We start from the raw sequence: 24,407 nt of genomic DNA on the forward strand, positions 1-24,407 counted from the left end.
TATTGAAACTAAAAAGGACGTCCGTCCCCCAACTCCCCACAACTAAAACCAATAAAATTAGGTTTTCTTGATCAAATTTTCATCGTAAGTTGCTCGTGCGTATTGTATTTCCCCTGCCATGTGTTTTGACATGAGTTTGTCAACCATGCACTTTATCATACTGTTCTTCCATGAGCCTTGACTTCTGAATTTAAAAAAAAAGGACTAACAAAAATAAGGGAATGCAGATTGCACCAAAGGATAATGTTGTGGAGGGAGTCACGGTGGATTAAAATCCTGTGATTTGGGGTCTTTTTAAAGGATACCCTGTGAACCCCTTTTTAAGGAAACCATAAAACTCTGTGAACCCCTTTAACAGCCCAGTAGGCATAAGGAGACTCATAACCTGATACAATAATGAGCGATAATATTTTACTTTGACATTAAATCCTGAAATTTTAAACCATCCCTAGTTTATTCATCTTAGGATGAGATTAGGGCTTGAGGGTAAGGCAGACAAAAGTTCCATATCTATTGTATAATTAGGTAATTCATAATTCAGTCAGCACTCACCCTCTACTTGGCACTGTGGGTTATCATCAGGTCATTTTGAGGTCCAATCAAAGTGGCCTTTATTGTACTGTCATGCTGCTACCACTTTAGCTCTCATCATTTTAAGCATCACCCATATTCTCATCCTTGGACTGATCAGTGCTGTATAATCATCATACAAAGCCTGGTGCATATTGTTAACAGGATAGTATTTGTATACAAATCATTGGTGGATCAAGTTAACAGGGGGTCAAAAATATCTCAGATAAATTTAAAACGATGTTATTGAGATAGTACCATCAACTTCAAGCAAATATTCAAAAAATATATATTGTTGTGGTTGAGGAAATTCGCAAACCACCATTCAGGTCAGGTAGGTGAGATATCTCTGTAAGTACATGTGTAGTTAGCCCAAACCCGTTGTTTAGAGGGAATAAATGTGATTCATTCGGGCTGCGACCCTTTAAGATAGCCGTTTTTCTGTTCTATCTTTATTTTGAACCAACCACGTCTCAACCGCCATCACACAACAACCACCAACCGCAACGCCGCTTCACAACAACAACAACAACGCCAACAGCCACGACCTTTACCTTCGCAACTCGCTCTCGCAACCATCGCATCACCGCCATTCCAAGCGTCACCGTGGCCAGGGACCGCCACTTTAGACCCTCCACCACCTTCACCTCTCCTCCTTCTACCGCCATTCCCGCACCGCTTGTGGGCACCGAGCGTCAGGCTGTCCTGGCCTCGTGCGGGATGCGCGCTGAGCCGCGGGTGCAAAAAGCGGCCTTTCCGAGGAAAAGTCGGATCAGGAATGATACACGCCCACTTCCGATCCCTCCAATCATTAAGCGCGGGGCGGTTTGGCCCCGCCTCCAGGCGCGTCGGAGTAGAATCGATATATGCAAATTCGAGGATCAGGGGAGGTTCACGCCCACTTTTCCTCCGTCCAATGGACGAGCGTGGCTCCGCCCCCGAGCCCATCCTGATCCGGAAATTTGCATATGGATTCTCCTGCCGTACTATAAAGCGCCGAGCGCGGGGCGAATTCAGTCAGTTTTGTTTTGGGCTCGGGCGAGTTGGAGAGGTGTGGCGGCGGCAGAGTGTGGCGGCGGCGGAGTGTGGCAGCAGCAGTCAAGACGGGTCTGGAGGAGAGTCAGTCTGTCGGGGTTCGGAGTCTGTCGGGGAGCTGCAAAGAGGGGAAGCCGGGAACGCGGTCGAGGTCGCGATGGAGTCGCTCGTCGCGGGACCCAAGCAAGCCAGCTATCCTCTTTCCCCAGAGCATCAACAATTCCCCCCTTTTCCCCCCCGCGCTGAGATAGTGCGAAAAAGGGGGCCCCGTTCCCACCCCATTCCAATCAGTGCCAACGAAACCCGCGGAGTAGCGCGGAGTCGGGGCACCGCCACGGCATTTGCGGCTCATCACAAGACGGGTAGGCTCCACGCGGTCTCGCGCCCCAGGCCCCGTCTGCCCCCTTGTATTTGAGGGTGGCCCCTTTTCTTTTGCTTTTGATTATATGTGTTGTCGGCGCCGTGTGTAAAGTAAAACTGTGTAAGTGTTGCCGTGTGCTCGCTTAGTCGGTCGTAGATCTGCATTGTTGTGTTTATTTTGTTACATTTGCTTTTGGTGCATAATTGTTGTAATTGTATATGTGTGCTATCCGTGTGCCGCGGAATAAATGTGCCTTATGTTGAACTGTTTTTCCCGTTTCGCTTCGTCTTTTCTTTAATTGAATCTACATCTTGCTTCACGTAAAGGGTTGGTAGTGGGCTAAATACGCCCGATAATTAATCGGAACCGTCGAGGTTGACGATAACACCACTCGGTTATCCCGATAGTACGGAACGGGTCGCTTAAAGTGGCCCGTGTCCGAAGTCGACCTGCGGCGAGGTGCGATCGCCCGGTCTACCCTCCGTGTGGGTACTTAGGTGGGTCGAATTTGGAGAAACAGCCCTATCCCACGCGGGGGGCCGATTGGCACGATCGTGGTGAGGCCGTAAGGCCCACCCGTGACTAGTTCCCGGCGTTAGTCCGAGAGGGTCACGACGGAATCGTCCGTCCGGTGGGCGACGTGCCGCAATTCGAGTTACGTGGCCGCTCGCACGCCGGCGGGCGCGAATTCGCAACAATATTATGGTGATTACATCCCCCACCAAACAGGTTACATTTTCAACCCTGTTTGTCTGTTTGTGAGCAAGATATCTCAACAAGTTATGGAGGGATTCGGGCAAAACTTGGTGATTGGGCATGTGACAAGGACAAATTGATTCGATTTTGGTGGATATCTGGATCCGGATACGAGACGTTTTACATTTTAAAAGTGATACTTCACAATTGAGAGATAGGACCAACATCGATGTATAGCACGCCATCTCAAACAGTTATGGACAGATTCGGACAAACCTTGGTGAATGAGTTGGGTACGTGACAAGTTTTCCCAGAAGTTGCGCACAGAAATAAATTGGGGTATTTGCTTGCTGTTCCTTATGATCTGACCGACCCCTTAATATGGCAAAATGGTCGTTAAACGAGTAGTTGTAGTCATAGTCGTAGTAGTAGTAGTATAGTAACTTATGGAGGGATAAAGTGTGGAAATTGATCTTTCTTGCATGAGAAGATGTTATAGGTGGATGACCAGTTGCTTATTTTGTCGATTGAAAAATGAAATGATAATCTTGTTTCAAACACATGGAATTACTAGATCTGATAATTATTCATGACATTTTCAATATACATATACATGTCAAAAAAATGAAATATAAAGCAGAATATGTAACTTTAGGGAAGTTCCAAATAACTTATGTGGAGGCAGGCATACTGTATTTTGCCCACAATTGGCCGGAACACATACATCATATGCGGTCATATGTGCTTAATATCCAATCACGGAGCCACAAACACATTTGAGTGACATCAAATGAATTTCGCAGCCTCAGGGTTTGTTAATTGTACGCCTATTTTAACAATCGAATATAACGAGTGTGTGCTCAACAGTAAATGGGGAAACTCATTGGTGGATCAAGCAAAAATGGAACAGTTTACACACAGGATACACCAAATTGATTTGTCAACCAATTTTGGGAACTTCGTTTCTGTGGCACTCTTTAGGGTTGCCGTTGAGCCCATGCAGACAGCTTCAAGCTGAAGATTTGTTTCTTGTATTGATCTCTGATGACTCCTGGAAGTGTTCTGTTGGGTTCTTTTGATCTACATTTGAAATTTCGCAATAATTATAATTGGTGGAAGAGCCGTTCAGTTACTCATATTGTATTGTAATAAGAAAAAGAAAAGGCACCAACAAGCACAAAAATCTGTCCATTCCTTTGTTTACATGGCATGTTGCATTGTTACCAAGATGAAGATGATATGGGTCGAATGGCCTTTTCACATTTGATTTTATCTGCATTTCATCGTTATTGGCCACAGATGAATCAATAAGCTACACACATTTATATCTTTGGCATGCAATGCAGTGCCAGGCTCCACACAAGGCAGAGAATAATGTTTAGAACCATTCAATAATTTTTTTCTCTTCTCCAAGCAGCTCGGATACATTTCCATTGATTTTTGAGCCAAAGGGTCATAAGAAGTCAAGCCGAATAACAAGCAGATTGAAACGAAGATTCAATAAGGTTTTGATCTGAAGTAACAAAAATGGCTTCTTGAACAAGAGTCAAAGGAATATGCCTGACCACTGCCATCGAGGAAAACAAACAATAAAATTATGAATGGTTATGAAATGAAAAAGTAGGATGCTAATAGTGCCTGAGGCAGTAGTGCATGGAAGCGGATTTAAAGAGCTGCAACATTATTAGACCGTTTTCAGGACGTGCATGAGTTATTGAGAAGGTTGCCCCAAGTCGATCTATTATTCTTTTGACTGGAGAAATCTTTGCATCATGATGATACGCTGAACACGTGAAACTTGGAACACCTATCAAATTTATTTTCAAGAACAAAAATGTCTGAAAATGATCATAAATTTACATGTATTTAATTTTTTAACAAGATCGAGGATTGTGTAAGCACAAGGATACAGAGATTCACTAGAATGGCACTTGGTAGAGCGCATACCTCCTTCCACCAGGCTGAACAGTTTACGTTTTCATTCCGTATGTGTACCTGAACCAAAATCTAATTGGCTTGTTCTTGTCACCGACCCAACTTATCCACCAGGTTTTGTCATAATCCGTCCACAACATTTTTGCTATATATTGTTTTTGGCCATATCTCTCAATTTAACGAATCACTTAAAAATTCATAGTATCCGGATGCGGATAAAAAACTAATCTTCACGAAAAACTAATCATTTTGTCATCGTTACACACCCAACATGTCCAGCAAGTTTCATCTGAATCCGTCCATAACTTTTTGAGATATCCTGCTCACAGACAGACAGACAAACTGGTGTGAATACATAACCTCTATACACCCTCAGTGGCAGAGATAAAAATGCAACATGCTGGCAATGGAGTAGTGGAGCCACAGTATGGCATAAAAAGCAAGGGAAAGAACAACACAGCAAAAGAGGAGAGAAGAGAGAGGAAACACAGTAACCTGCAATAAAGAGGGTTGGATTAGGAAGGGTTATTGGGTGTAGATGAGATTATACATCTGGATGGGGGAAGACATGAGATGACGGTGCACTACTTGCTTGAAGCTTTGGTGGGAAGAGTGCGATTTATCTATTTTTGGAAGGCAATTCCACAAATGGGAGAGAAGAGGAACAAAAGAGAGCAGGGGTGGATGGAAAGTGTGCAGGATTTGGGAAGTTTAACTGGGCAGGGATTACTGGAAGAATGCTTGCATCCTGGAGGAGCTGGGGAGTGTCAGAAGGCTGAGAGAAAAGAGGGAGCCAGACCAGAGGAGAGGAAAGGAAAAACAAAAGTATAACTCTTGGTGGTGCACATACCTCCACCAGGCTGAACATTTTACATTTTGTATCCCACTGATAGTCCGGATCTTGATCTTCACCAAAATAGTTGTTGACATATGGCCTATGTTGACCTTTTGGCCAATTTTGACCTCAAAAATAATTGGTGGTTCAACTCAGTAAGCTGATATGAAAATTCTGTTCAAATTTCTGGACAATCAGATGAAAATTGAAGATTTTAGAAATTAAACAAATTTATTGACCTTTGACCTATATTTACCTTTTGACCTCAAAAACAACAGGCTTCTTGCTTTTGCCAAACTCTACCATCTGGTGAAGTTTCGTGAAGATCAGTTTAAAACTGTGACCCGTAGGCGATTGACAGACAAACAAAGACAGAATAACAAAATATATTTGAAAATTCTATTTTGCAATTCAAAAAGAATTCCAGCAACTTAAGTGATCTTTGGAAGGTCTTGAAGGAAGCGTGAAACACCATTCCACAAGAGTTTTAACAAAATTATTTGAAAGTGTCCCTGGAATAATTTCAATGGTTTGAAGGAAAAGGGTGGACATATTCCCAATGAGTTTATATCAATGTAGACTGAATATAAATCTAGTCATTTGAACAATATTTTCTTTTTCATAAAGGTATACTTGCATTGAACACAAAGCTTTCTTTTCATTATGCACAAGAGTAAAAAAAAGCAAAATGTCTTCAGACTTTTTCACAGCAGTGCATTCCAATGGCTGACCATGGAAATATCAAGGCGGATTAGTTTTAATGATCCCTCTATAGTGACAGGGTGAGACTGAGATTTGCCAGGATTGAAAGACATGTTCCATTTATCAGAGCAACATCTAATCAATTCCAGATCAGCAGAGAGTGACGCAGCTGCTGTTTGCCTGTCAGTGGGATTGGGTACTGTGCGATACAATGTGGAGTCATCGACACAAAGGAAGAGATGGTTTTCCAGAGGCTGGTTTTTCAGAGCAGACAAATATGTGTGTGAATGTGAGTAGGGTAAGAATACTGATTCTGGCTCACTTTTCCCCATGTAAATGAATGGGGGATTTTCAGCGATTCATAATTTTTTTCCCTAAAAATAAATCCCCTTTTTATCCCAAGGTATATTTATTTGTCTCCCCTTTTAACTTGGAGGTTGAACCTCATTGAATTGAACACCTGGGGGTTGAACAGCTCACTCATTGAACCTATAAAGATTTGTTCATTCTCAAATTCCTTCAATAGTTTAATTTTCTTTGCACAATAATCCCCATCTAAAATATTGACAAACAAAACATTTGAATCTTTATATTTTTTAAGATACCCCATTTGTGCCATTACGAAATGATAAACTTCTCTTAATGCTCTTGTTTGACCACCTCCTGAGCCACAGGTTATTTTTTGTTAAGCCCCGCCCACTTTTCTTTAAGCCCCGCCCACTTTTGTTAAGCCCCGCCCACTTTCCACAAGGTATTCAATAAAGCCCGCCCACTTTCCACAAGGTATTCAATAAGCCCCGCCCACTTTTCCTAAGCCCCGCCCACTTTTGCTAAGCTCCGCCCACTTTTCATAAGGTATTTTTTCTAAGCCACGCCCACTTTTCCTAAGCTCCGCCTACTTTTGCTAAGCCCCGCCCACTCTTACATCATTTCCAGTTCATCTCTGACTCACAAAGAAATCACTAGAAAATTACAGGATGTTATGGTTTTGAAAAATTTCCCAATGAAGGCTTGCCAAGGCTTGCCCAGGGAATTTCCAAAGGAAACCACACCCACCAGTCTTTCTCTATAAAAGCTTCAAACCCAGGCTCCATTTTAAACATTTGTTTTTGCTGGCAATGGTGTTTTGTGTGCTTGTCTCGAACTCTCTGTCTTCTATGGAACTAAACCTTCAAGTTGATGAACTGGATTCAAACCTCTTATCTATTGAGGTAAGATTTTTTATTTTCCTATTTTCAAACTTTGATTGAAGCATACTCATTTAATAATTAAATAACTTAATTAATACATTATTATTTTCTCTCACAGGAAATTGTGTCTGAAATACGAAATGAAAATACTGCTTTTGCTACAACTTGGGGGAAATTGTTGGCTTGGTTGAAGACCTTGAGTGGGATGACTTTGGTGTTCCTTGGAACTCTCTGTCTTCTATGGAACTAAACCTTCAAGTTGATGAACTGGATTCAAACCTCTTATCTATTGAGGTAAGATTTTTTATTTTCCTATTTTCAAACTTTGATTGAAGCATACTCATTTAATAATTAAATAACTTAATTAATACATTATTATTTTCTCTCACAGGAAATTGTGTCTGAAATACGAAATGAAAATACTGCTTTTGCTATAACTTGGGGCGAAATTGTTGGCTTGGTTGAAGACCTTATGAGCGACCAAGACCCACAGAACGAGTTCGTCCTTGATGACCCAACCAAAGAGTTATACCTTGGAGACCAGCAAAATCCTGAAAAAGAGTTTTACAGCAATAGTACTCATTGTGAGTTATCAAGACAATACCCACTGAACAAGTTATACCTTGATGAGCCAGAATACAAGTTTTACCTTGGAGACTCACAAATTTTGAAAAAATCAAGAAATGAGTTCTGCCTTGATGGTTTAAATAACTACCTTGGAGACTCAGGAAAAGGGTTCTGCCAAGATGGTTCTAAATATGGGGCCTACCTTGGAGACTCACAAATTTTGAAAAAATCAGTAAATGAGTTCTGCCTTGATGGTTTAAATAACTACCTTGGAGACTCAGGAAAAGGGTTCTGCCAAGATGGTTCTAAATATGGGGCCTACCTTGGAGACTCACAAATTTTGAAAAAATCAGTAAATGAGTTCTGCCTTGATGGTTTAAATAACTACCTTGGAGACTCAGGAAACGGGTTCTGCCAAGATGGTTCTAAATATGGGGCCTACCTTGGAGACTCACAAATTTTGAAAAAATCAGTAAATGAGTTCTGCCTTGATGGTTTAAATAACTACCTTGGAGACTCAGGAAAAGGGTTCTGCCAAGATGGTTCTAAATATGGGGCCTACCTTGGAGACTCACAAATTTTGAAAAAATCAGTAAATGAGTTCTGCCTTGATGGTTTAAATAACTACCTTGGAGACTCAGGAAAAGGGTTCTGCCAAGATGGTTCTAAATATGGGTCCTACCTTGGAGACTCACAAATTTTGAAAAAATCAGTAAATGAGTTATCCTTAAGAGACTTTGTAAGTTGGTTTTACTTTGAATACTTGAAATGTGGGTTCTGGATTGATAACTCACAATGTGATACATATCTTGGAAACTCAACGGGAATGTGGTTATACCTTGAAGACTTGGAAAGTTGGGTTTATGTTGGACACTTGAAACTTTTTTGGGGCTTTTATTTATTTATTTATTTATTTATTATTATTATTATTTTATTTATTTATATTTTGGAGACTTTTGGAGTTGCTATCACTCTTTGGGATCTAAACCTATCGATGTAGTTCTTTGTCGGATGGTGCTTGATGGGAGCAAGATCAAGAAAGTTCTGGGAAGAAAGTGCAGGCTTACTCCCCCTTTTTACGTCATCAAACCTGAAAGCCTTAAAAGACAGAATTGGAAGAAGAAAAAAAAAACGTAAAAATATATATATATAGGTGGAAATCTCATTTTGAAAAAGACATTGTGTTGGGCGAGGATTGAGTTGGGGTTGAGATTTTGAATGTGAGGGTTGGGGTTGAGATTTTGAATGTGAGGGTTGGGACACACACACACATACACATCAACAAACAAAAGTTAAGCCTTGACTATTCAGTTGAGGATTCTGTGTTTGGGGTTCACAGATGTAAGAACGTCCACCCCTTGACACACATTATATACTGTTATACACCTCGGACTTGGCCCTCGAGTGTCCACAACGGTGTATAGTAGGAGGGAGTGAAGCGCCAACCTATTGCTCCCATTGCACACACACACACACACACAAACAAAAGTTAAGCCTTGACTATTCAGTTGAGGATTCTGTGTTTGGGGTTCACAGATCTAAGAACGTCCCCCTTGACACACATTATATACTGTTATACACCTCGGACTTGGCCCTCGAGTGTCCACAAAGGTGTATTATCTGCTTAGTTTTGTCTTTTGTAATTCCTGTGAATAAAATGAACCTAAAATCTCTTCCCCTTCCAAATCATATATTTTATAAGTCCAAGGAACTGTATCTATTACATCAACAATTTTAAAAAGTTCTTTCGTCCATCGTTCAGTAAAACCCTTTTCAAAATGAGATTTCCACCTATATATTCTTACGATATCACCAACTTTGAACTTAGGTTTTCTGACATTAATCTCTTTTTCATATTTTAATTTTGTAAATGTTTCTGATGGCTTCATATTCGTTGACGTGTGAATCGTGTCATTATACTTATCCACAATATCCTGAATAAAAGATGACCATTGTTGTGAACTGAGTTGTGTGAATTTTTTATATAGTCTCTCTTTTAAGGTACGATTAAAACGTTCAACAACAACTGCCTTCCCTTCATTAAAGGTACTGTATAATGTAATACTGTTATTTTTTAGAAAATTCATAAATGTCTTGTTATAAAACTCTCTACCCTCATCAGTCCACAATTTCTTAGGTTTTCTCTTACTTTTATTAAATATCTGTTGAAAAGCTAACATAAGAGTATTACCTGTTTTGTTTTTTAAAGGGACAACCCACGCATATCTACTCCTCAAATCAATAACGGTTAAAGCATACTTGTACCCCTTATCATTATTGAGTTCAATCAAATCAGCAGACCAGATATAATCAACTTCCTTGGAATAAACTTTCCTTCTCTGAAACTTTGTGAATATTGGTTTATGTAATTCATCAGCTAATTGCTCTTCAGTCTTAATGGCATCATTAGAGCCTATAAGTTTTTTGAATTTCCAAGTCCAAGTTTCAATTTAGCACTAATCATCTTCTTCACGATGAACCTATCAACTTTTTCTCTCAAGGTTGGATTTTGTATCAGAGACAAATTATACAACATTTCTCTATCGGCTTCATGCTTTTCTTCCAACGTTGTGGTATTCCCATAATCAATATCGTGTCTCATGCACACTTCATCAACTCTATTGATTGGTTTACTCCAGGATTTAGGATTGTCTGCCTCATCTAATCTTTTATCCAAGTTTGTGCCTGGACCACAGAAAGAATACCCTGGAAGATGTAATTCCCCTGGTATTCCAGTAGTTGTAAATTTACTTCCTGATAAAAACTTTTGTATATCTCCTCCGAGTTTGTGTTTGGAGATAAATTGATTTTTTTTTTGAACCACACACCGAACATATACCTTTTTGTATAACCCTGTTATTTTTACTTTTAATATATGAAATATTTTTAGTATTAGTTTTCTTTTTACATTTGAGACAATAACTCATTTATTTATGAGAAAAATTTCTGCAGAGTGCAAAAACCTTTTTAGTTTCCAACATGCACATTTGAATCTTAATTTTTAAAACATAAAGAATCCTTAGAAATGCCTTCACTCTCTCCTCCATTTATTTAAGAAAAAACTTGAATTAAAATGAATAGCTTGACGATGCTAATAGTTTTGTTGAAAGTATTGCAAATAGACTTGTTAATTCTTTGTATTCCTCCTTGGTGGGTTGAGTTATTTTCTGTAATACCTCTATTCTTTTTTGAATCTCACTGGTTTCCATACTATAATATTTATTTATTCTCTCTCTTTCCTCCCTCTCCTCCCTCTCTCTCTTCTCTTTTTCCTCCTTCTCTTTCTTCTCTCTTTCCTCCTTCTCTCTCTTCTCCTTTTCCTCCTTCTCTTTCTTCTCCCTCTCTCTCTTCTCTCTTTCCTCCTTCTCTCTCTCCTCCTTCTCCTTTTCCTCCTCTTCCCTCTCTTCTTCAACTCCTTCCTCATCCCTTACTATACTTGAATCGTTTACACCCCATAGAATATTATACATATATTCATCAGGATTTCTTGTTATTCCTGTATCCAAAATAATTTTTTTTACAACAGGAAACCAATAAAATTTCTTTTGAATTTCTAAAAGAGCCTTACCTTTTCTTAACCTTATAATTTTTTCATTATTTAACATTCTAATTAAATCTAAAGTTGTCGGTTTATCAACATCAGCATAATGCCAATCTTTTATTGAAAATACCTCATTCTTATGTTGTAGAACATATTTATTAAAATACCGAATACCCTTTTCTTGAAGGTATGCTTGAACACAGAAATGATAATTTTCTTGAAGCCTTCTTGCTGTCATTTATGTATTAGAAATATATGTTAGAATAATATTATGGCACGAAACACCTCCCCATCTTCCCATAGTTAAATCATTTTGTATTTCCTTACTTATTATATATAATCCTGTTTTTTCTGTTTTCATGAGATAAACAAGGGCAAAACCATTATTATATTTACCCTTATTAAATTCTTTTTATTTGTTGTTTACTAATCGTGGCTCCACAAAACTCATTCTCGATACCAAGTGGATAATATTCTTCCTTACGAGACTGATTTAATTGTTCCAGGTCTTCGAGGTTAATTTTAAATGACCAATTATACCCTAAATCATTCATATCATACCCCCATTGTTCTATTCTCATACAAACGATACGCCCTTCTTTATAAAAATTTATTTTAATTCGAACTGTGAATTCTGTATGACCTGGAGATAATATCAACACTTCTGTATCGTTAGAATACACAGCCGTTTTATTTAAGTATATATATTGTGATAAATCGCTTAATCTCACCAAGTCATTCGCGTCAGTCGGGCTTGGATAATTTTTTAATTTATAAGCATTTTTCATGTTAATATTTTTGTTTATATTATATTTATGTCGTTCAGCCTGTGCCTTTGTGTAATAATTTGATAAATCAATATCCAGTTCTTGAGATACACCAAAGATAGAACCATCTTTACCAACATAAGTCATTTATATTAGATTAAAAATAATATCATAAAATTTTTTATTTTTGTTGAGTTGAAATAACACATATAGACATAATTGACCACAACACTTGGAATTTAATTCTTGGACTTGAAATGTTTGATAAACACCATTCTGTAAGAATTTTATGACTTCAAAAGGTGGTGGAAGACCAAAACTATCAAAATAATATTTGTCTTGACTATTAAAAATACAAACCCAATGAGAACCGTTCCCATCATTATCTTCTAAGTTCATAATAATATTCTTTGTATGTTTTGACACATTTGTTAATTCATCTCTCATACAAATAACCACATTATGAATTTTTAATTTCTTACAATATTTGGCAAGTTGTAAATTTGATGTTGTATTCTTTCCAAATTCTTTCAACCACTCATCAATGCTCATTTATTTATTAGAAAGATATAATCCATTACCTCTTTTCGTTAATTTTACACCTGCTTGTGCTATAGAAGAAAGCATATCTCCAACTAACAATCTCGCTTTATCAGGCAGACCTTCAAGTTTTTCAGCAAAATCTACAATTACACCACTTCCACTAATTTGTTTCTCCAACTCTTTGTTATGTCTTTCCAATTCTTTTTGAGCCTGGAGTTGAGCCTTCCTTTCGTTGGCAGTTTTGACCGCTGTTGAAATACCACCCGTCAATGCTCCAACCGCACTTAAACCAGCAAATAAAGGAATTAGAAATGGGAGAAATCCTCCACTCGTCTCTCTTATTGAATATTTTTTCAACATTGGTTTTGTCATTTTAATTTTAAGTGAGCCAGTGTCATTCAAGATTTTAACCTGTTCTCTTGTGAGCAAAACATCAATTCTTACTGCTCCTTTTCTCTGAATTGTATTAACGTTAATCGTACAAGGCTTTTGATTTTGAACACAAGATGATAGTTTATGAAGATTGATTTGATTAACATATACCCCAGTTGGTACTTTGCCACTCATTTATTTAACAAAAAAATTATGTGAGACTAATCATCACACCATTATCTGTATTAATCTGCAATTCTGTTTCTTCCAAAAGCAAACAATATGTATCAACTTCTTCACTCTCTCCTCTTTCAATGTATAGGGAAGTATCCACTCGATTAGACTTTATAGTTTCTTTTTGAGCGCTCAGGTCAAACGTATAGATTGTATACAAACTTTTAAATGCTGTCATATCCAAAATAGGTTCTTTATTTCCATTACTTTCACACACCTTTTGGTAAGACTTGTATGCTTCAGCAAAATCATTTTTTTCCCAATTAATTTCCAATCTATCTCGTGGATAAAATGTTCCATCTAGAGAAACGCGAAGTTGTTTCACCTTAGCATTATCACTCAATGCATTATTCTTATCAGTCGCAGTATCACCATCTGGCTTTTTAAAAATCATCCACAGATATCGTGGCTTTCCTTCCAGAACACCCAAATTCCACGTGTAAGTAGTTTGATTGAGTTTAACGTGTTGACATCTTCTTTTGAGGTATGATACACTGAGTGGTTTTTTGAGTTAAGTCTTCGATTCAACATCTCTTCTGTTTTAAGATTAGGAGTATATTCACTGATATACCAACTCATCTCCTCAATTACAAATTTATTCTGATCACCAAAAGCATTACCAACACCAAAAAGCAATCTATTTTCATTATCATTCCTTTGTAGTTGAAATCTAATTTTAAGACCATACAGAACTTTATCATAATCACAAAATCCAAATATACCTTTAAGAGGAACTGCCACAGTAAAACTATTTTCTGCTTTTGTATCATCATTATACATTCCTTTCCTTTGAATATATCCAGGGTCTGTGTTTGTTCCCGTTGACATATCAGGAATAAAACCTTCGACAGACCCCTTTCCCATTCTATCACTGAATGTATAGAGTGTAAATTTCATCATTTCAGATACAGCAGAGACATAATCAACCGCTTCAACTTCTTGTGTTCCAATATACAATCGCACACTATCAAACATTTTCCAGAAGAAATCATTTACAAGTGTAGCGTTTGTGTTATTCCCAGCCTTAGTGAATTTAAATTTACACAACAAGAAACTTTCGGAGAGATTCAAATAGGTTTGTTGATTATTTATTTCAAAACTTTTTGTACCATTTGTATTCCAGTCTGTTCCAGTTATTGCATTTACCTTGAAGTAATCTTCTTTTTTAGTGGAGTTTGAGATAATAATAGTATCATCCAAATCATAGATACTATCAATTGCTTCCATACTTGTATTTATTTAGGAAAAAAGATGTTAAAACTTTTGAAACCCTGATCCAAGTATTTGAATTATTTTCTGTCGTTCTTGGGGGACAACTGAGTTTTACCTTTCTTAATTTCTTTTATTGCTTGTAATTTATGAGATTCTTTCTGAGCATCTTTTATACTCTTTACAGCACCTGCTACATTTCCCACAGCAGAAGCAGTTGAACCAATTAGGTCTTTATGTTTAAGAATAGTTGAACCAATACCCATGAGAGTATCAATTATCCCATCTCCTCTAAATTGATGTCCAACACCCCTTTGTCTCTTAGGTTTATAGTATCCTCTACCAAGATACATACCTTCACCCTTGTAGTACGGGAAAGGAACATCCCATCCCCTGTAATTATTTTATATTTTCCCAACTCGTGCTTCCTCACAATAACCATCGTATTTATTTATTGAAAAACTTCACGTAGGTGAATTCTGATGGATATAACTTCTCCATTAAAAGAAATCACACGATTATCTTGGTCGGTTATCCTAAAATTTACTCTGTGTATGGTTTTTCCTGACACAGGTAGATAAACCAAATTTTTAGGCTCCATATTGAATTTATAACCAATTGGGGTTGAGTATGCGCTGAATGAAAATATTGTATTTGTTTTTAATCCATCATTATAAGCACCATCAATCAAATCACAGTGAATTAACACCGAATTTATTCCTGAGGATATTTGAATGACATTATCACTGTAAAACGTCCCATTAGTTTCAATCTTTTTTGAGGAGAAACCTAATAACTCTCTAAATGAATTATCAATTGTGAAATCAACCTTGTAGTTATTTTTAACTTTAATCGTTGATTTTGAAGTATGTTTTTGAATGTTTATAACAATATTTTTTGGTTCATCACCCTGTTCTTTCATAAGACGAGCAATTTCGGAAGATATTTGAGAAATCTCGTATGCTCCGGGTGAGACTGTTATCGTTTTGTATCCACTTCCCGGATTATAACTAAACTTGTCATTTTTCTCGGTTATATTAAATAAGGTATTATAAGTCTCCATGGACAATAAAGATGCCTCATATTATTTTGTTGTGTCAAGTTGTAGTGGGTATGGGAATGAAGATGTGTGGTCGCTTGTTGTGAAATTAAAACTCAGGATTGTGCTTCTCATCTTATTTAATATGAGATAAAATGTCTTTATATTGAGATTTATTAATTATTTTCATGTTCATCAACTGGTCTAAAATGGCTGATGCTTCATTAAAACAATTGTTATTTCCAGCCTTCTTACTGCCGAACAACAATAACAGTCTATTAACTAATTGCGATGGGTCATTTGGAAGAAAACTAATACCTGAACCAAGGATACTTAAAGCCTGAATAATGTGTTTCTCCTTCTCATTCTTCCTACTTTTACCAGAAAGAATAACCTTATAATTTAGAGTGTTCAGAAAATCAATATATACTCTATCATCATTATTTTCCATATCCAATGGTTTATCAATATACTTTGATTCATCCCTCACAGTTGAACCTTGCCTTCCATCTTTTGTGAGAAGAAACATTAATCTCGGAGTTAGTTTAACAGGGGGTTGAGCAGAACTTAAGAACCTTAATTCATCATTAAATATCAATACCTTTTCTTGAACAAGATGAAATATTGCTGGTTGTTCTGTTGGAATGAGTCCTGCTTTGGTTTTTGAATCTGCTGAATATTCATTGTTTTGAACAGCATTCACAATATAATCAGGGGGTTGATTAATCTCTTCCAGTTGTTGAAATAAACCTTCATCATGTTCTAATTCTCCAATATGCTCTAATTCTTCCTCCGTCATTTGACTGAAATCTTTTAACATTTGAAGCTTTCTAGGAGTATATTCTACTGTGGGAACTGTGGAAACATCTTTCATTTTTTCTTGGGAAGTTTTTAAAAGTGGTTTAAAAAATTTCTCTTGTTTTTTTCAAATGCTTCTTCGCCCGTTAGTTTCTGTCTGCGTTTCTTCTTTATGTCTTCCTGTTGTTTTACAACTTTTGAAACCAACTCTTGATGTTCCTTAAATCTTCTTGCTCTTTCTTTTGTATCCATTTATTTATTGTAAAATATCATTTAATGAATTGTAAAGATCAACAGGGAAATTTTCCTTTTCTTCATCATTCAAGTAGATGTGTTCAAATAAATCCTTTTCTTTAAATATTTCATCAAATTCTTTATTAACATTAATGCGAGTTGTAATTTCTTCTTCACTAATCCTTGCATCTCTGCTTTTCATACGTTTGTGTTGAGTTTCTTCATCAACATCAAAACCGAATGATAAAATCTTCACTCCGCTCAGATATTTAATAATTTGTCTAGTTCCTTCTGGATTAGTTTCTAATATCCCAACACCACTAGATTTTAGTTTCTTTAACTCACTCTTACAATGTGAATATTTTGTTGTACCAAGAGAAACCTCCTCAAATATTTGTCCTTCATTCCTCAATCGCATATGTTCCTCCACTGAAATATAGTGATAATCTTCACCTTTTACTTCTCCAGGTCTTATTGCTCTAGTTGTTGTTGATACAATGCGTATCACGGGGTGTTTTTTAAGTAAATTTACAATATTCTCATTTGTACTACACAAGAACCTTGATTTATGAAAGTTTTTTCCAGAAGCAGATTTACCCACAAGATTTATAATAATAGTTGTCATTTATATATGTAATTGTTTATAAAACAAAAAATATATCCCTTAATATCTCATCTTGTTTCACAACAATATATTTATATTTTTCAGTCGTGTGCTTCATATAATCCTCAAATTTCTTTTTACTACATAATGTAGAACAATTATCTCTCCAAAAATTATTGATATCTATTGAATTTAACTTGAATAAAATAAAAGTATTAGCATTGTTTCTGATGGAACGACGAGGAAGTTGAAAGTACGATTGACTAAGATAAATACAATTACAAGAAGAATGTCTCCCTCTTGTGTAGTAGCTATCCATTACCGTTTGGTTTCTCTCATTAACACAATCATCAAAGATAACGAGGTTCTTTTTGATTTATCCAAATCTTGGGGAGACGGTATATCATCCGTATTATCACTAAGAATACAAGTTATAAGATTTGATTTCTTTTTACATCTCTGTGTATCACAAAATAGTTGAATTATATCTTCAATGTTATAATCATTTAGGTTTTTTTGACGTTTAAATAAACCTATTATATCTTCTTTTGAAGACCAGCATTAAAACCTTGTGAGAGTAGTTGATACTCTGGTTGAAAACTCGACTTTGTGAAAATTATTAAATTATCATAATCTAAAAAGTTGGGAGTGAGGAGCATTTTTAAAAGTAAGCAGGTTTTTCCACATCCACTTGAACCAACTATGAGACATCTTAATGAATTTGGGAGATTTTTATGGTTGTTAAATTTTATCTTATTTTCCCAAATAGGTAAAAAATCATTCATTTATATATTTGAAAAACAGGTTATTTAATTTATTATTGGCTTTTTTAGAAACTCTATATTTTATCCTAAGTTCAGGTTTAATTTCAAGATAATCCATTATTTTATTTATACAATATCTTGTGTTGATATTTCCCTGAAAATTACATCCATGAATAATATACAACAACAATCCTTTGAACATTTCTCTTATACGTTCAGTTTCTTCCCTTGTAAGGAAAGGTGTGTTATCATCCTCATACTTTACATTCATTTCTCTAATCAATCTTGTAAAGTAATTCATTTTTGGTGTAAATCTAAAAGAATTATTTTCCTTTTTATATTTTTTATTATCATTAATTAGAAGATAATCACAGAATATACATTGTTTATAGGCTTTTGACTCTGTGTTTAATCCCTGTCTTTCACACGCAGGACAATTCTCAAATTTGTCATATGGAGAATCAGGAAAGTCTAGCATATTTATAAAGTAAAACTTTACTTAAACTGAAATTCATCTATACTTTCAGTTGTATATTACCATGGATATCGATATACTTTTTTTCATTATCAGATTCAACGACAACATTTTTTATATTAAAGGTAATTTTAAAATTATCGTTAACTATTATTGAACGAAATGTCATTTCACCTGATATATTAACATCCTTTATTTCATCAAGATTTACATCTTTAGGGTTGTTGAAAAAAATACAAATTTCTCCTTGCATATTACAGATGGTCTTATCTTTTCTTTCTAAAGCTTCATCCATAAGGTTTTTGTTCTTTGATACTTTTTCTTGTTTCATTGCTTTTTCTAGTTTTGAATATATTACTAGAAGGAGAGGAGAAACTTTTGTTAGAGATACTTTAATTGATGTTCTACCAGGTATACTAAAAGCCCTTCCACTGAAGGAAATTGAAGAACTCATATTATTTACCATAATAGTTTTTATCCAATAGTTGTTATATTTATCTTTGTTCAATTTTACATCCTTGACATATTTCTCAGTATCTTTAACAGATGAAGAGATTGATTGAAACTTGTCTTTTGTGTCTTGAAACATTGTATTTATTAAGTGAAAAAGTTGGAGGATAAAATGTTTTTAAGCACAGATTCACCTATAAATTAAACGAAATTTTCATCAAGAAAATTTTAGTTTAAGCAAAGTTTTATTCTATAAATATGGTGAATACAACGTACTGCGATGTTTGTAATCACGAATATAAACATTATAGAAAACACCTCCGAACCAACAAACACACATTTAATCTATTTCATCAAATATCTCCTCTTGAGTTGGAAAGAAAACATTGTGATATCTGTTCAAAGGATGTTTTGAAGAGTAGTTATAATAAACATCTTCAATCACAAAAACACAAGAAAAATGAGTTTAAAGTAAAGGGAGACTATTATATTAAAAACACTGATGAGGCATTTAAAGGGCATATAAAAATAAGGATTTTTCAATTTGGAGAACCCGGTCCATCATCAATAGCTGAATCAATTGAAATAGTGAAACCCGATGTTGAAAAATTTATTAAAAAGACATTAAAAGAAATGAAAACTTTAAAGTTTTATATGGGAGTGAAAATGAATATGAAAAGACAAGATGAAGAACAAACTCCTTATATGAGAACAGATCTTCATTTTATAACATCATTTCAAGATTTTTTGAATAGTGGGGTTTATGAAGAACTATCAAGACAAGAGGAGGATGTTGATAATACAGTGGTAGGAAGTGGATTCAATATTAAAAAAATCATCTTTTTAGATTTACACATTCTAAAATCAAACCCTCTTAAAGCTTCTTCTTATATTGAATTACCTAAAGAAATAAAACTAAAGAAGGCAGTTGTTAATATTAAGAACAATGATAATAAATGTTTTCTCTGGTCTGTTCTTGCTCACTTACATCCACCAAAATGTAATTCAGAAAGAGTAAAACAATATATGAAATATGAGAATACCTTGGACATTAAAGATTTTAAATTCCCAATGCCATTAACAGATATTCCTAAATTTGAGAAAAAGAATAATCTTTCTATTAATGTATATGGATTAACGGATACAAACAAAGTTCAAATATTAAAAATTTCAAACAACAAGAAAAATGAAGAAACACACATTGATCTTTTATATTTTAGTGTTGGAAATAATTCACATTACACATACATCAATAATTTATCAAGATTAATCTCTTCTCAGGTATTCAGAACAGCAAACAAAATATATCCTTGTAAGCGATGTCTTAATTCATTTCATACAAAAGAACGATTAGAACAACTTTCAAAATATTGTAGTAATCATAAATCAGCTGTAATTACAATGCCTAAACCTGGTGAAAAGATTTATTTTGAAGATTATAATAAATCTATCATGCACCCATTTGTGATATACGCTGATTTTGAATGTATCCTTAAAAAGATAAATACTGCTTCTCCTAATCCAAAAGAACCATATACAAATAAATATCAAAAACATATTCCTTGTGGTTTCTGTTATTATATCAAATCATCTGTTGGAGAAAAGTATAACAAACTTGAACATTATCGTGGAAAAAATGCTTCACAAGAGTTTGTAAAACGATTAGAAAAGGATTGTATAAGACTCACTAAATTAATGAAAGAAACAAATGAACCGATGAAATTAACCAAAGAAGAAAAATTAGAATTTAGAATGAACAATATCTGTCATATTTGTGAGGGGGAAATTAAGGAGTCTAAAGTTAGAGACCATTGTCATCTTACTGGTAAATATAGAGGTCCCGCTCATTCCTGTTGTAATCTTAATTATAAATTACCTTCTTTTATTCCAGTCTTTCTTCACAACAGCGCCAACTATGATACACATCTATTTATAAATGAACTTTCAAAAACACCAGGGAATATTTCTGCTATAACAAACACAAGTCAAAAGTATATTTCATTTTCAAAAATGATATTCACAAAACCTTTAACTCGTATTAGGTTTTTAGATTCTTACAAGTTTATGGGAACACCACTAGCCGACCTCGCATCAAATCTAAGCTCCACGGACTCTTTTCCAAATCTTAATTCATTCTTTCCAAAAGAGGAAATTCTCACTAAAGAGGAAATTCAGATTAAAGAGAGAATTCAAAGTAAAGAGGAAACTCTAATTAATGAAGAAATTCTAACTGAAGATGAAATTCTAATTATAAAGAAAATTCGAACTAAAGAGGAAATTCAGATTAAAGATGAAATTCTGATTAAAGAAGGAATTCTTACGAGAGAGGAAATTCAAACAAGGAATGAAATTCAAAGTAAAGAGAAAATTCTTACAAGTAAGGGAATTTATCCTTATGATTATATGGATTCATTTATGAGATTTAAAGAAACACAACTTCCTTCAAAAGAAAGTTTCTATAATAACCTTTATGAAGAAGAGATAAGTGATAAGGAATATAAACACGCACAAGAAATATGGAAAATATTTAAGATAAAGAACCTTGGAGAATATCATGATTTATATCTAAAAACAGATGTTTTATTGTTAGCTGATGTGTTTGAGGCTTTTAGAACACTCTGTCATAATAAAAATTGTTATGGATTAGACCCTGCCCACTATTTCACAGCTCCTGGTTTAGCTTGGAGTGCAATGTTGAAAATGACAAAACAAGATATAGATTTAATCAGTGATGTTGATATGCTTTTGATGATTGAGAAGTCCAAGAGAGGTGGAATATCACAAGTATGTTCAAAAAGATATGCGAAAGCAAATAATAAATATCTCCCAAATTATGATAGTGAAAACGATAGTAATTATTTGATGTATTTTGATGCTAATAATTTGTATGGATGGGCAATGTCTCAATCTCTACCTTATGGTAAATTAGAGTGGGTGGAAGAAAAGGATTATGAAAAGGCTTTGATGAATATTGTTATTTCTTCTCAAGAGGAATTGAATGACGAAGAAGAAGGTTATTATTTTGAAGTTGATTTGAGGTACCCGAGTGATCTTCATAATAAGCATAAAGATCTTCCTTTTGCATGTGAGAAAGAAACTCCAAAGAAAGAATGGTTAAGTGATTATCATAAAAGTTTTAATATTAAAGGTAAATCAACAGAAAAGTTATTAACAACATTCTATGATAAAGAGGGATATGTTTTGCATCAGAGAAGCTTAAAACAGTTTTTGAGAGAAGGATTGAGAGTAGCTAAAATTCATAGAGTTTTAAAATTTAAACAAAGTCCTTGGGTGAAAAAGTATATTCAATTTAATACAGATATGAGAGCAAATACAAAAGTAAAATTTGAAGGGGACTTTTATAAATTAATGAATAATGCTGTATTTGGAAAGACTATGGAAAATGTTAGAAACAGGCAAAACATTAGATTCGCAACATCTTGGAAAGAAGCTTCGAGATTGATAAATAAACCAAGTTTTGAGAGAGAAGAGGTTTTTTCAGAGAACTTTTCTGCAATTCATATGAAAAAGGAAAGTATTGTAATGGATAAACCAATTTATATTGGAACAGCAGTTCTTGATTTATCAAAGATATTGATGTATGATTATTTGTATAATGACTTAAAGAAAGAGTATGGCGAAAATGTTTCATTGTTGTATATGGACACTGATAGTTTTATCCTAGATATAAAAACTGATGATGTTTATGAAGATATGAAGAAAAATATTGGAGTATATGATACAAGTAATTTCAGCAAGAAGAGTGAGTTATTTTCCAAAAAGAATGAAAAGGTTATTGGTAAGTTTAAGGATGAGTTGGGTGGAAAAGTAATGAGTGAGTTTATTGGATTGAGAGCAAAGGCATATGCTTATAAGTATGGTGAACAGATTGATAAGAGGTTAAAGGGAATAAAGAAATATGTAATAAAGAAATCAATAACTTTTAGAAATTATTATAATTGTTTGATGAATAAGAAAGAAGAATATAGGAAAATGAATACAATAAGAAGTTATAAACATAACATATATAGTGAAGAAGTAAATAAAAAGGCATTAGGAGCCTTTGATGATAAGAGATTTATTTTAGATAATGGAATAGATTGTGTTCCATATGGATATTGTATGATAGAGTGTATAAAATAGATTATGTTTTAACGATGGGAAGATGGGTTAGGGTTTTTAAGGGCTACCGCCGCGTTTTTTTCACAATATATAAATGGTTAAACCAAGTATTAATCAAACTAAAGAGTGGAGAAAATCTCAGTCTTGGTATATAAATGGAAAACATAATGAATGTGAAAAATATCAAATAAGTCTTATTGAAAAAATAACTAAAACAAAGGTAAATAAAACAAATAAGCGAATTAATTTAAAAACTAGTAAGTTAGAGGATGTAAAGAAAAAAATGAATATCCTTGAATGGACTGAAAACTTTGATGGTTATCAATTGAACAATGAAAAAACAATTTACTATAATCTCAAAATGATATGTGGCTCAGGAGGTGGTCAGATGAGAGCATTAAGAGAAGTTTATCATTTCGTAATGGCACAAATGGGGTATCTTAAAAAATATAAAGATTCAAATGTTTTGTTTGTCAATATTTTAGATGGGGATTATTGTGCAAAGAAAATTAAACTATTGAAGGAATTTGAGAATGAACAAATCTTTATAGGTTCAATGAGTGAGCTGTTCAACCCCCAGGTGTTCAATTCAATGAGGTTCAACCTCCAAGTTAAAAGGGGAGACAAATAAATATACCTTGGGATAAAAAGGGGATTTATTTTTAGGGAAAAAAATTATGAATCGCTGAAAATCCCCCATTCATTTACATGGGGAAAAGTGAGCCAGAATCAGTATTCTTACCCTACTAATGTGTATATATTGTTGCAGTAAATGGCTCTTAGGGGTGAAATCATTTTTTAGTTTTATGGCAGTTATTACTTCAGTATCTGTTTCGTCAAACGCATTGAATGACATGTGAATAGATATATGCTGCGTATGTAATAGATAGTGTCTACCTCACCAACTGTTTCTTTTCTGGACCCATTGACCTATTTTGTTGTATTTCTTTCCTCGCTTTGTCTCGCTGAACACTCAGAGACTTTTTGCGGCCCGAGTGAGGAGAAAACCGACCTAAACTGGTTTCCCCTGCACAAGCTTCCTATTTTGATTTTTTTGTTTCCATTGTCGAGGCTTGTGGAAAAGCTAGAATAAGTACATTGAACGCATCAGGACACAACATGACAAAAGCAACAGTTGAGAGATGGAGGAAACACCAACAGCAGAGTTGAAGGCCAAGATAGAGGCAGACTTGGACAAACAATGGGTGTGGGGAGGAATGAGGGGCAGGAGAGAATGCATCGGGCAATACAGAAGGAAACTCTCAGGAAGGAAACTGGAAATTTGGAAGGAGGAGGGATTGGGATGGGGTGGGTTAACAAGGGAAGAAAAGATCATGGTTTTGAATTGGGAATGATCTGAGAGG

General features: G+C 35.0%; 2 protein-coding genes and 1 long non-coding RNA gene across 11 annotated transcripts in view; 2 read left to right on the top strand and 1 right to left on the bottom strand.

The window, feature by feature from the left end:
* Nucleotides 1-24,407, top strand: part of LOC147011753 (uncharacterized) — a 132,415-nt gene that overhangs the window by 84,063 nt on the left and 23,945 nt on the right. The window lies entirely within an intron of this gene.
* MDGA1 (MAM domain containing glycosylphosphatidylinositol anchor 1) overlaps nt 1-24,407 on the bottom strand; it is a 369,996-nt gene that overhangs the window by 30,648 nt on the left and 314,941 nt on the right. The gene's annotated exons all lie outside the window — the stretch shown is intronic.
* On the top strand, nt 4,530-9,848 carry LOC147011755 (uncharacterized). The gene is made up of 2 exons (XM_085856496.1): nt 4,530-7,618; nt 7,716-9,848. The coding sequence occupies exons 1-2, from the start codon at nt 7,565-7,567 to the stop codon at nt 8,889-8,891; spliced, it is 1,230 nt and encodes a 409-aa protein (XP_085712622.1). The 5' UTR covers nt 4,530-7,564; the 3' UTR covers nt 8,892-9,848.

Source organism: Eptatretus burgeri, chromosome 15 (assembly GCF_056783735.1).
Source record: "Eptatretus burgeri isolate ZD-2024b chromosome 15, Ebu_testis_v1, whole genome shotgun sequence".
Taxonomy (NCBI): domain Eukaryota; kingdom Metazoa; phylum Chordata; class Myxini; order Myxiniformes; family Myxinidae; genus Eptatretus; species Eptatretus burgeri.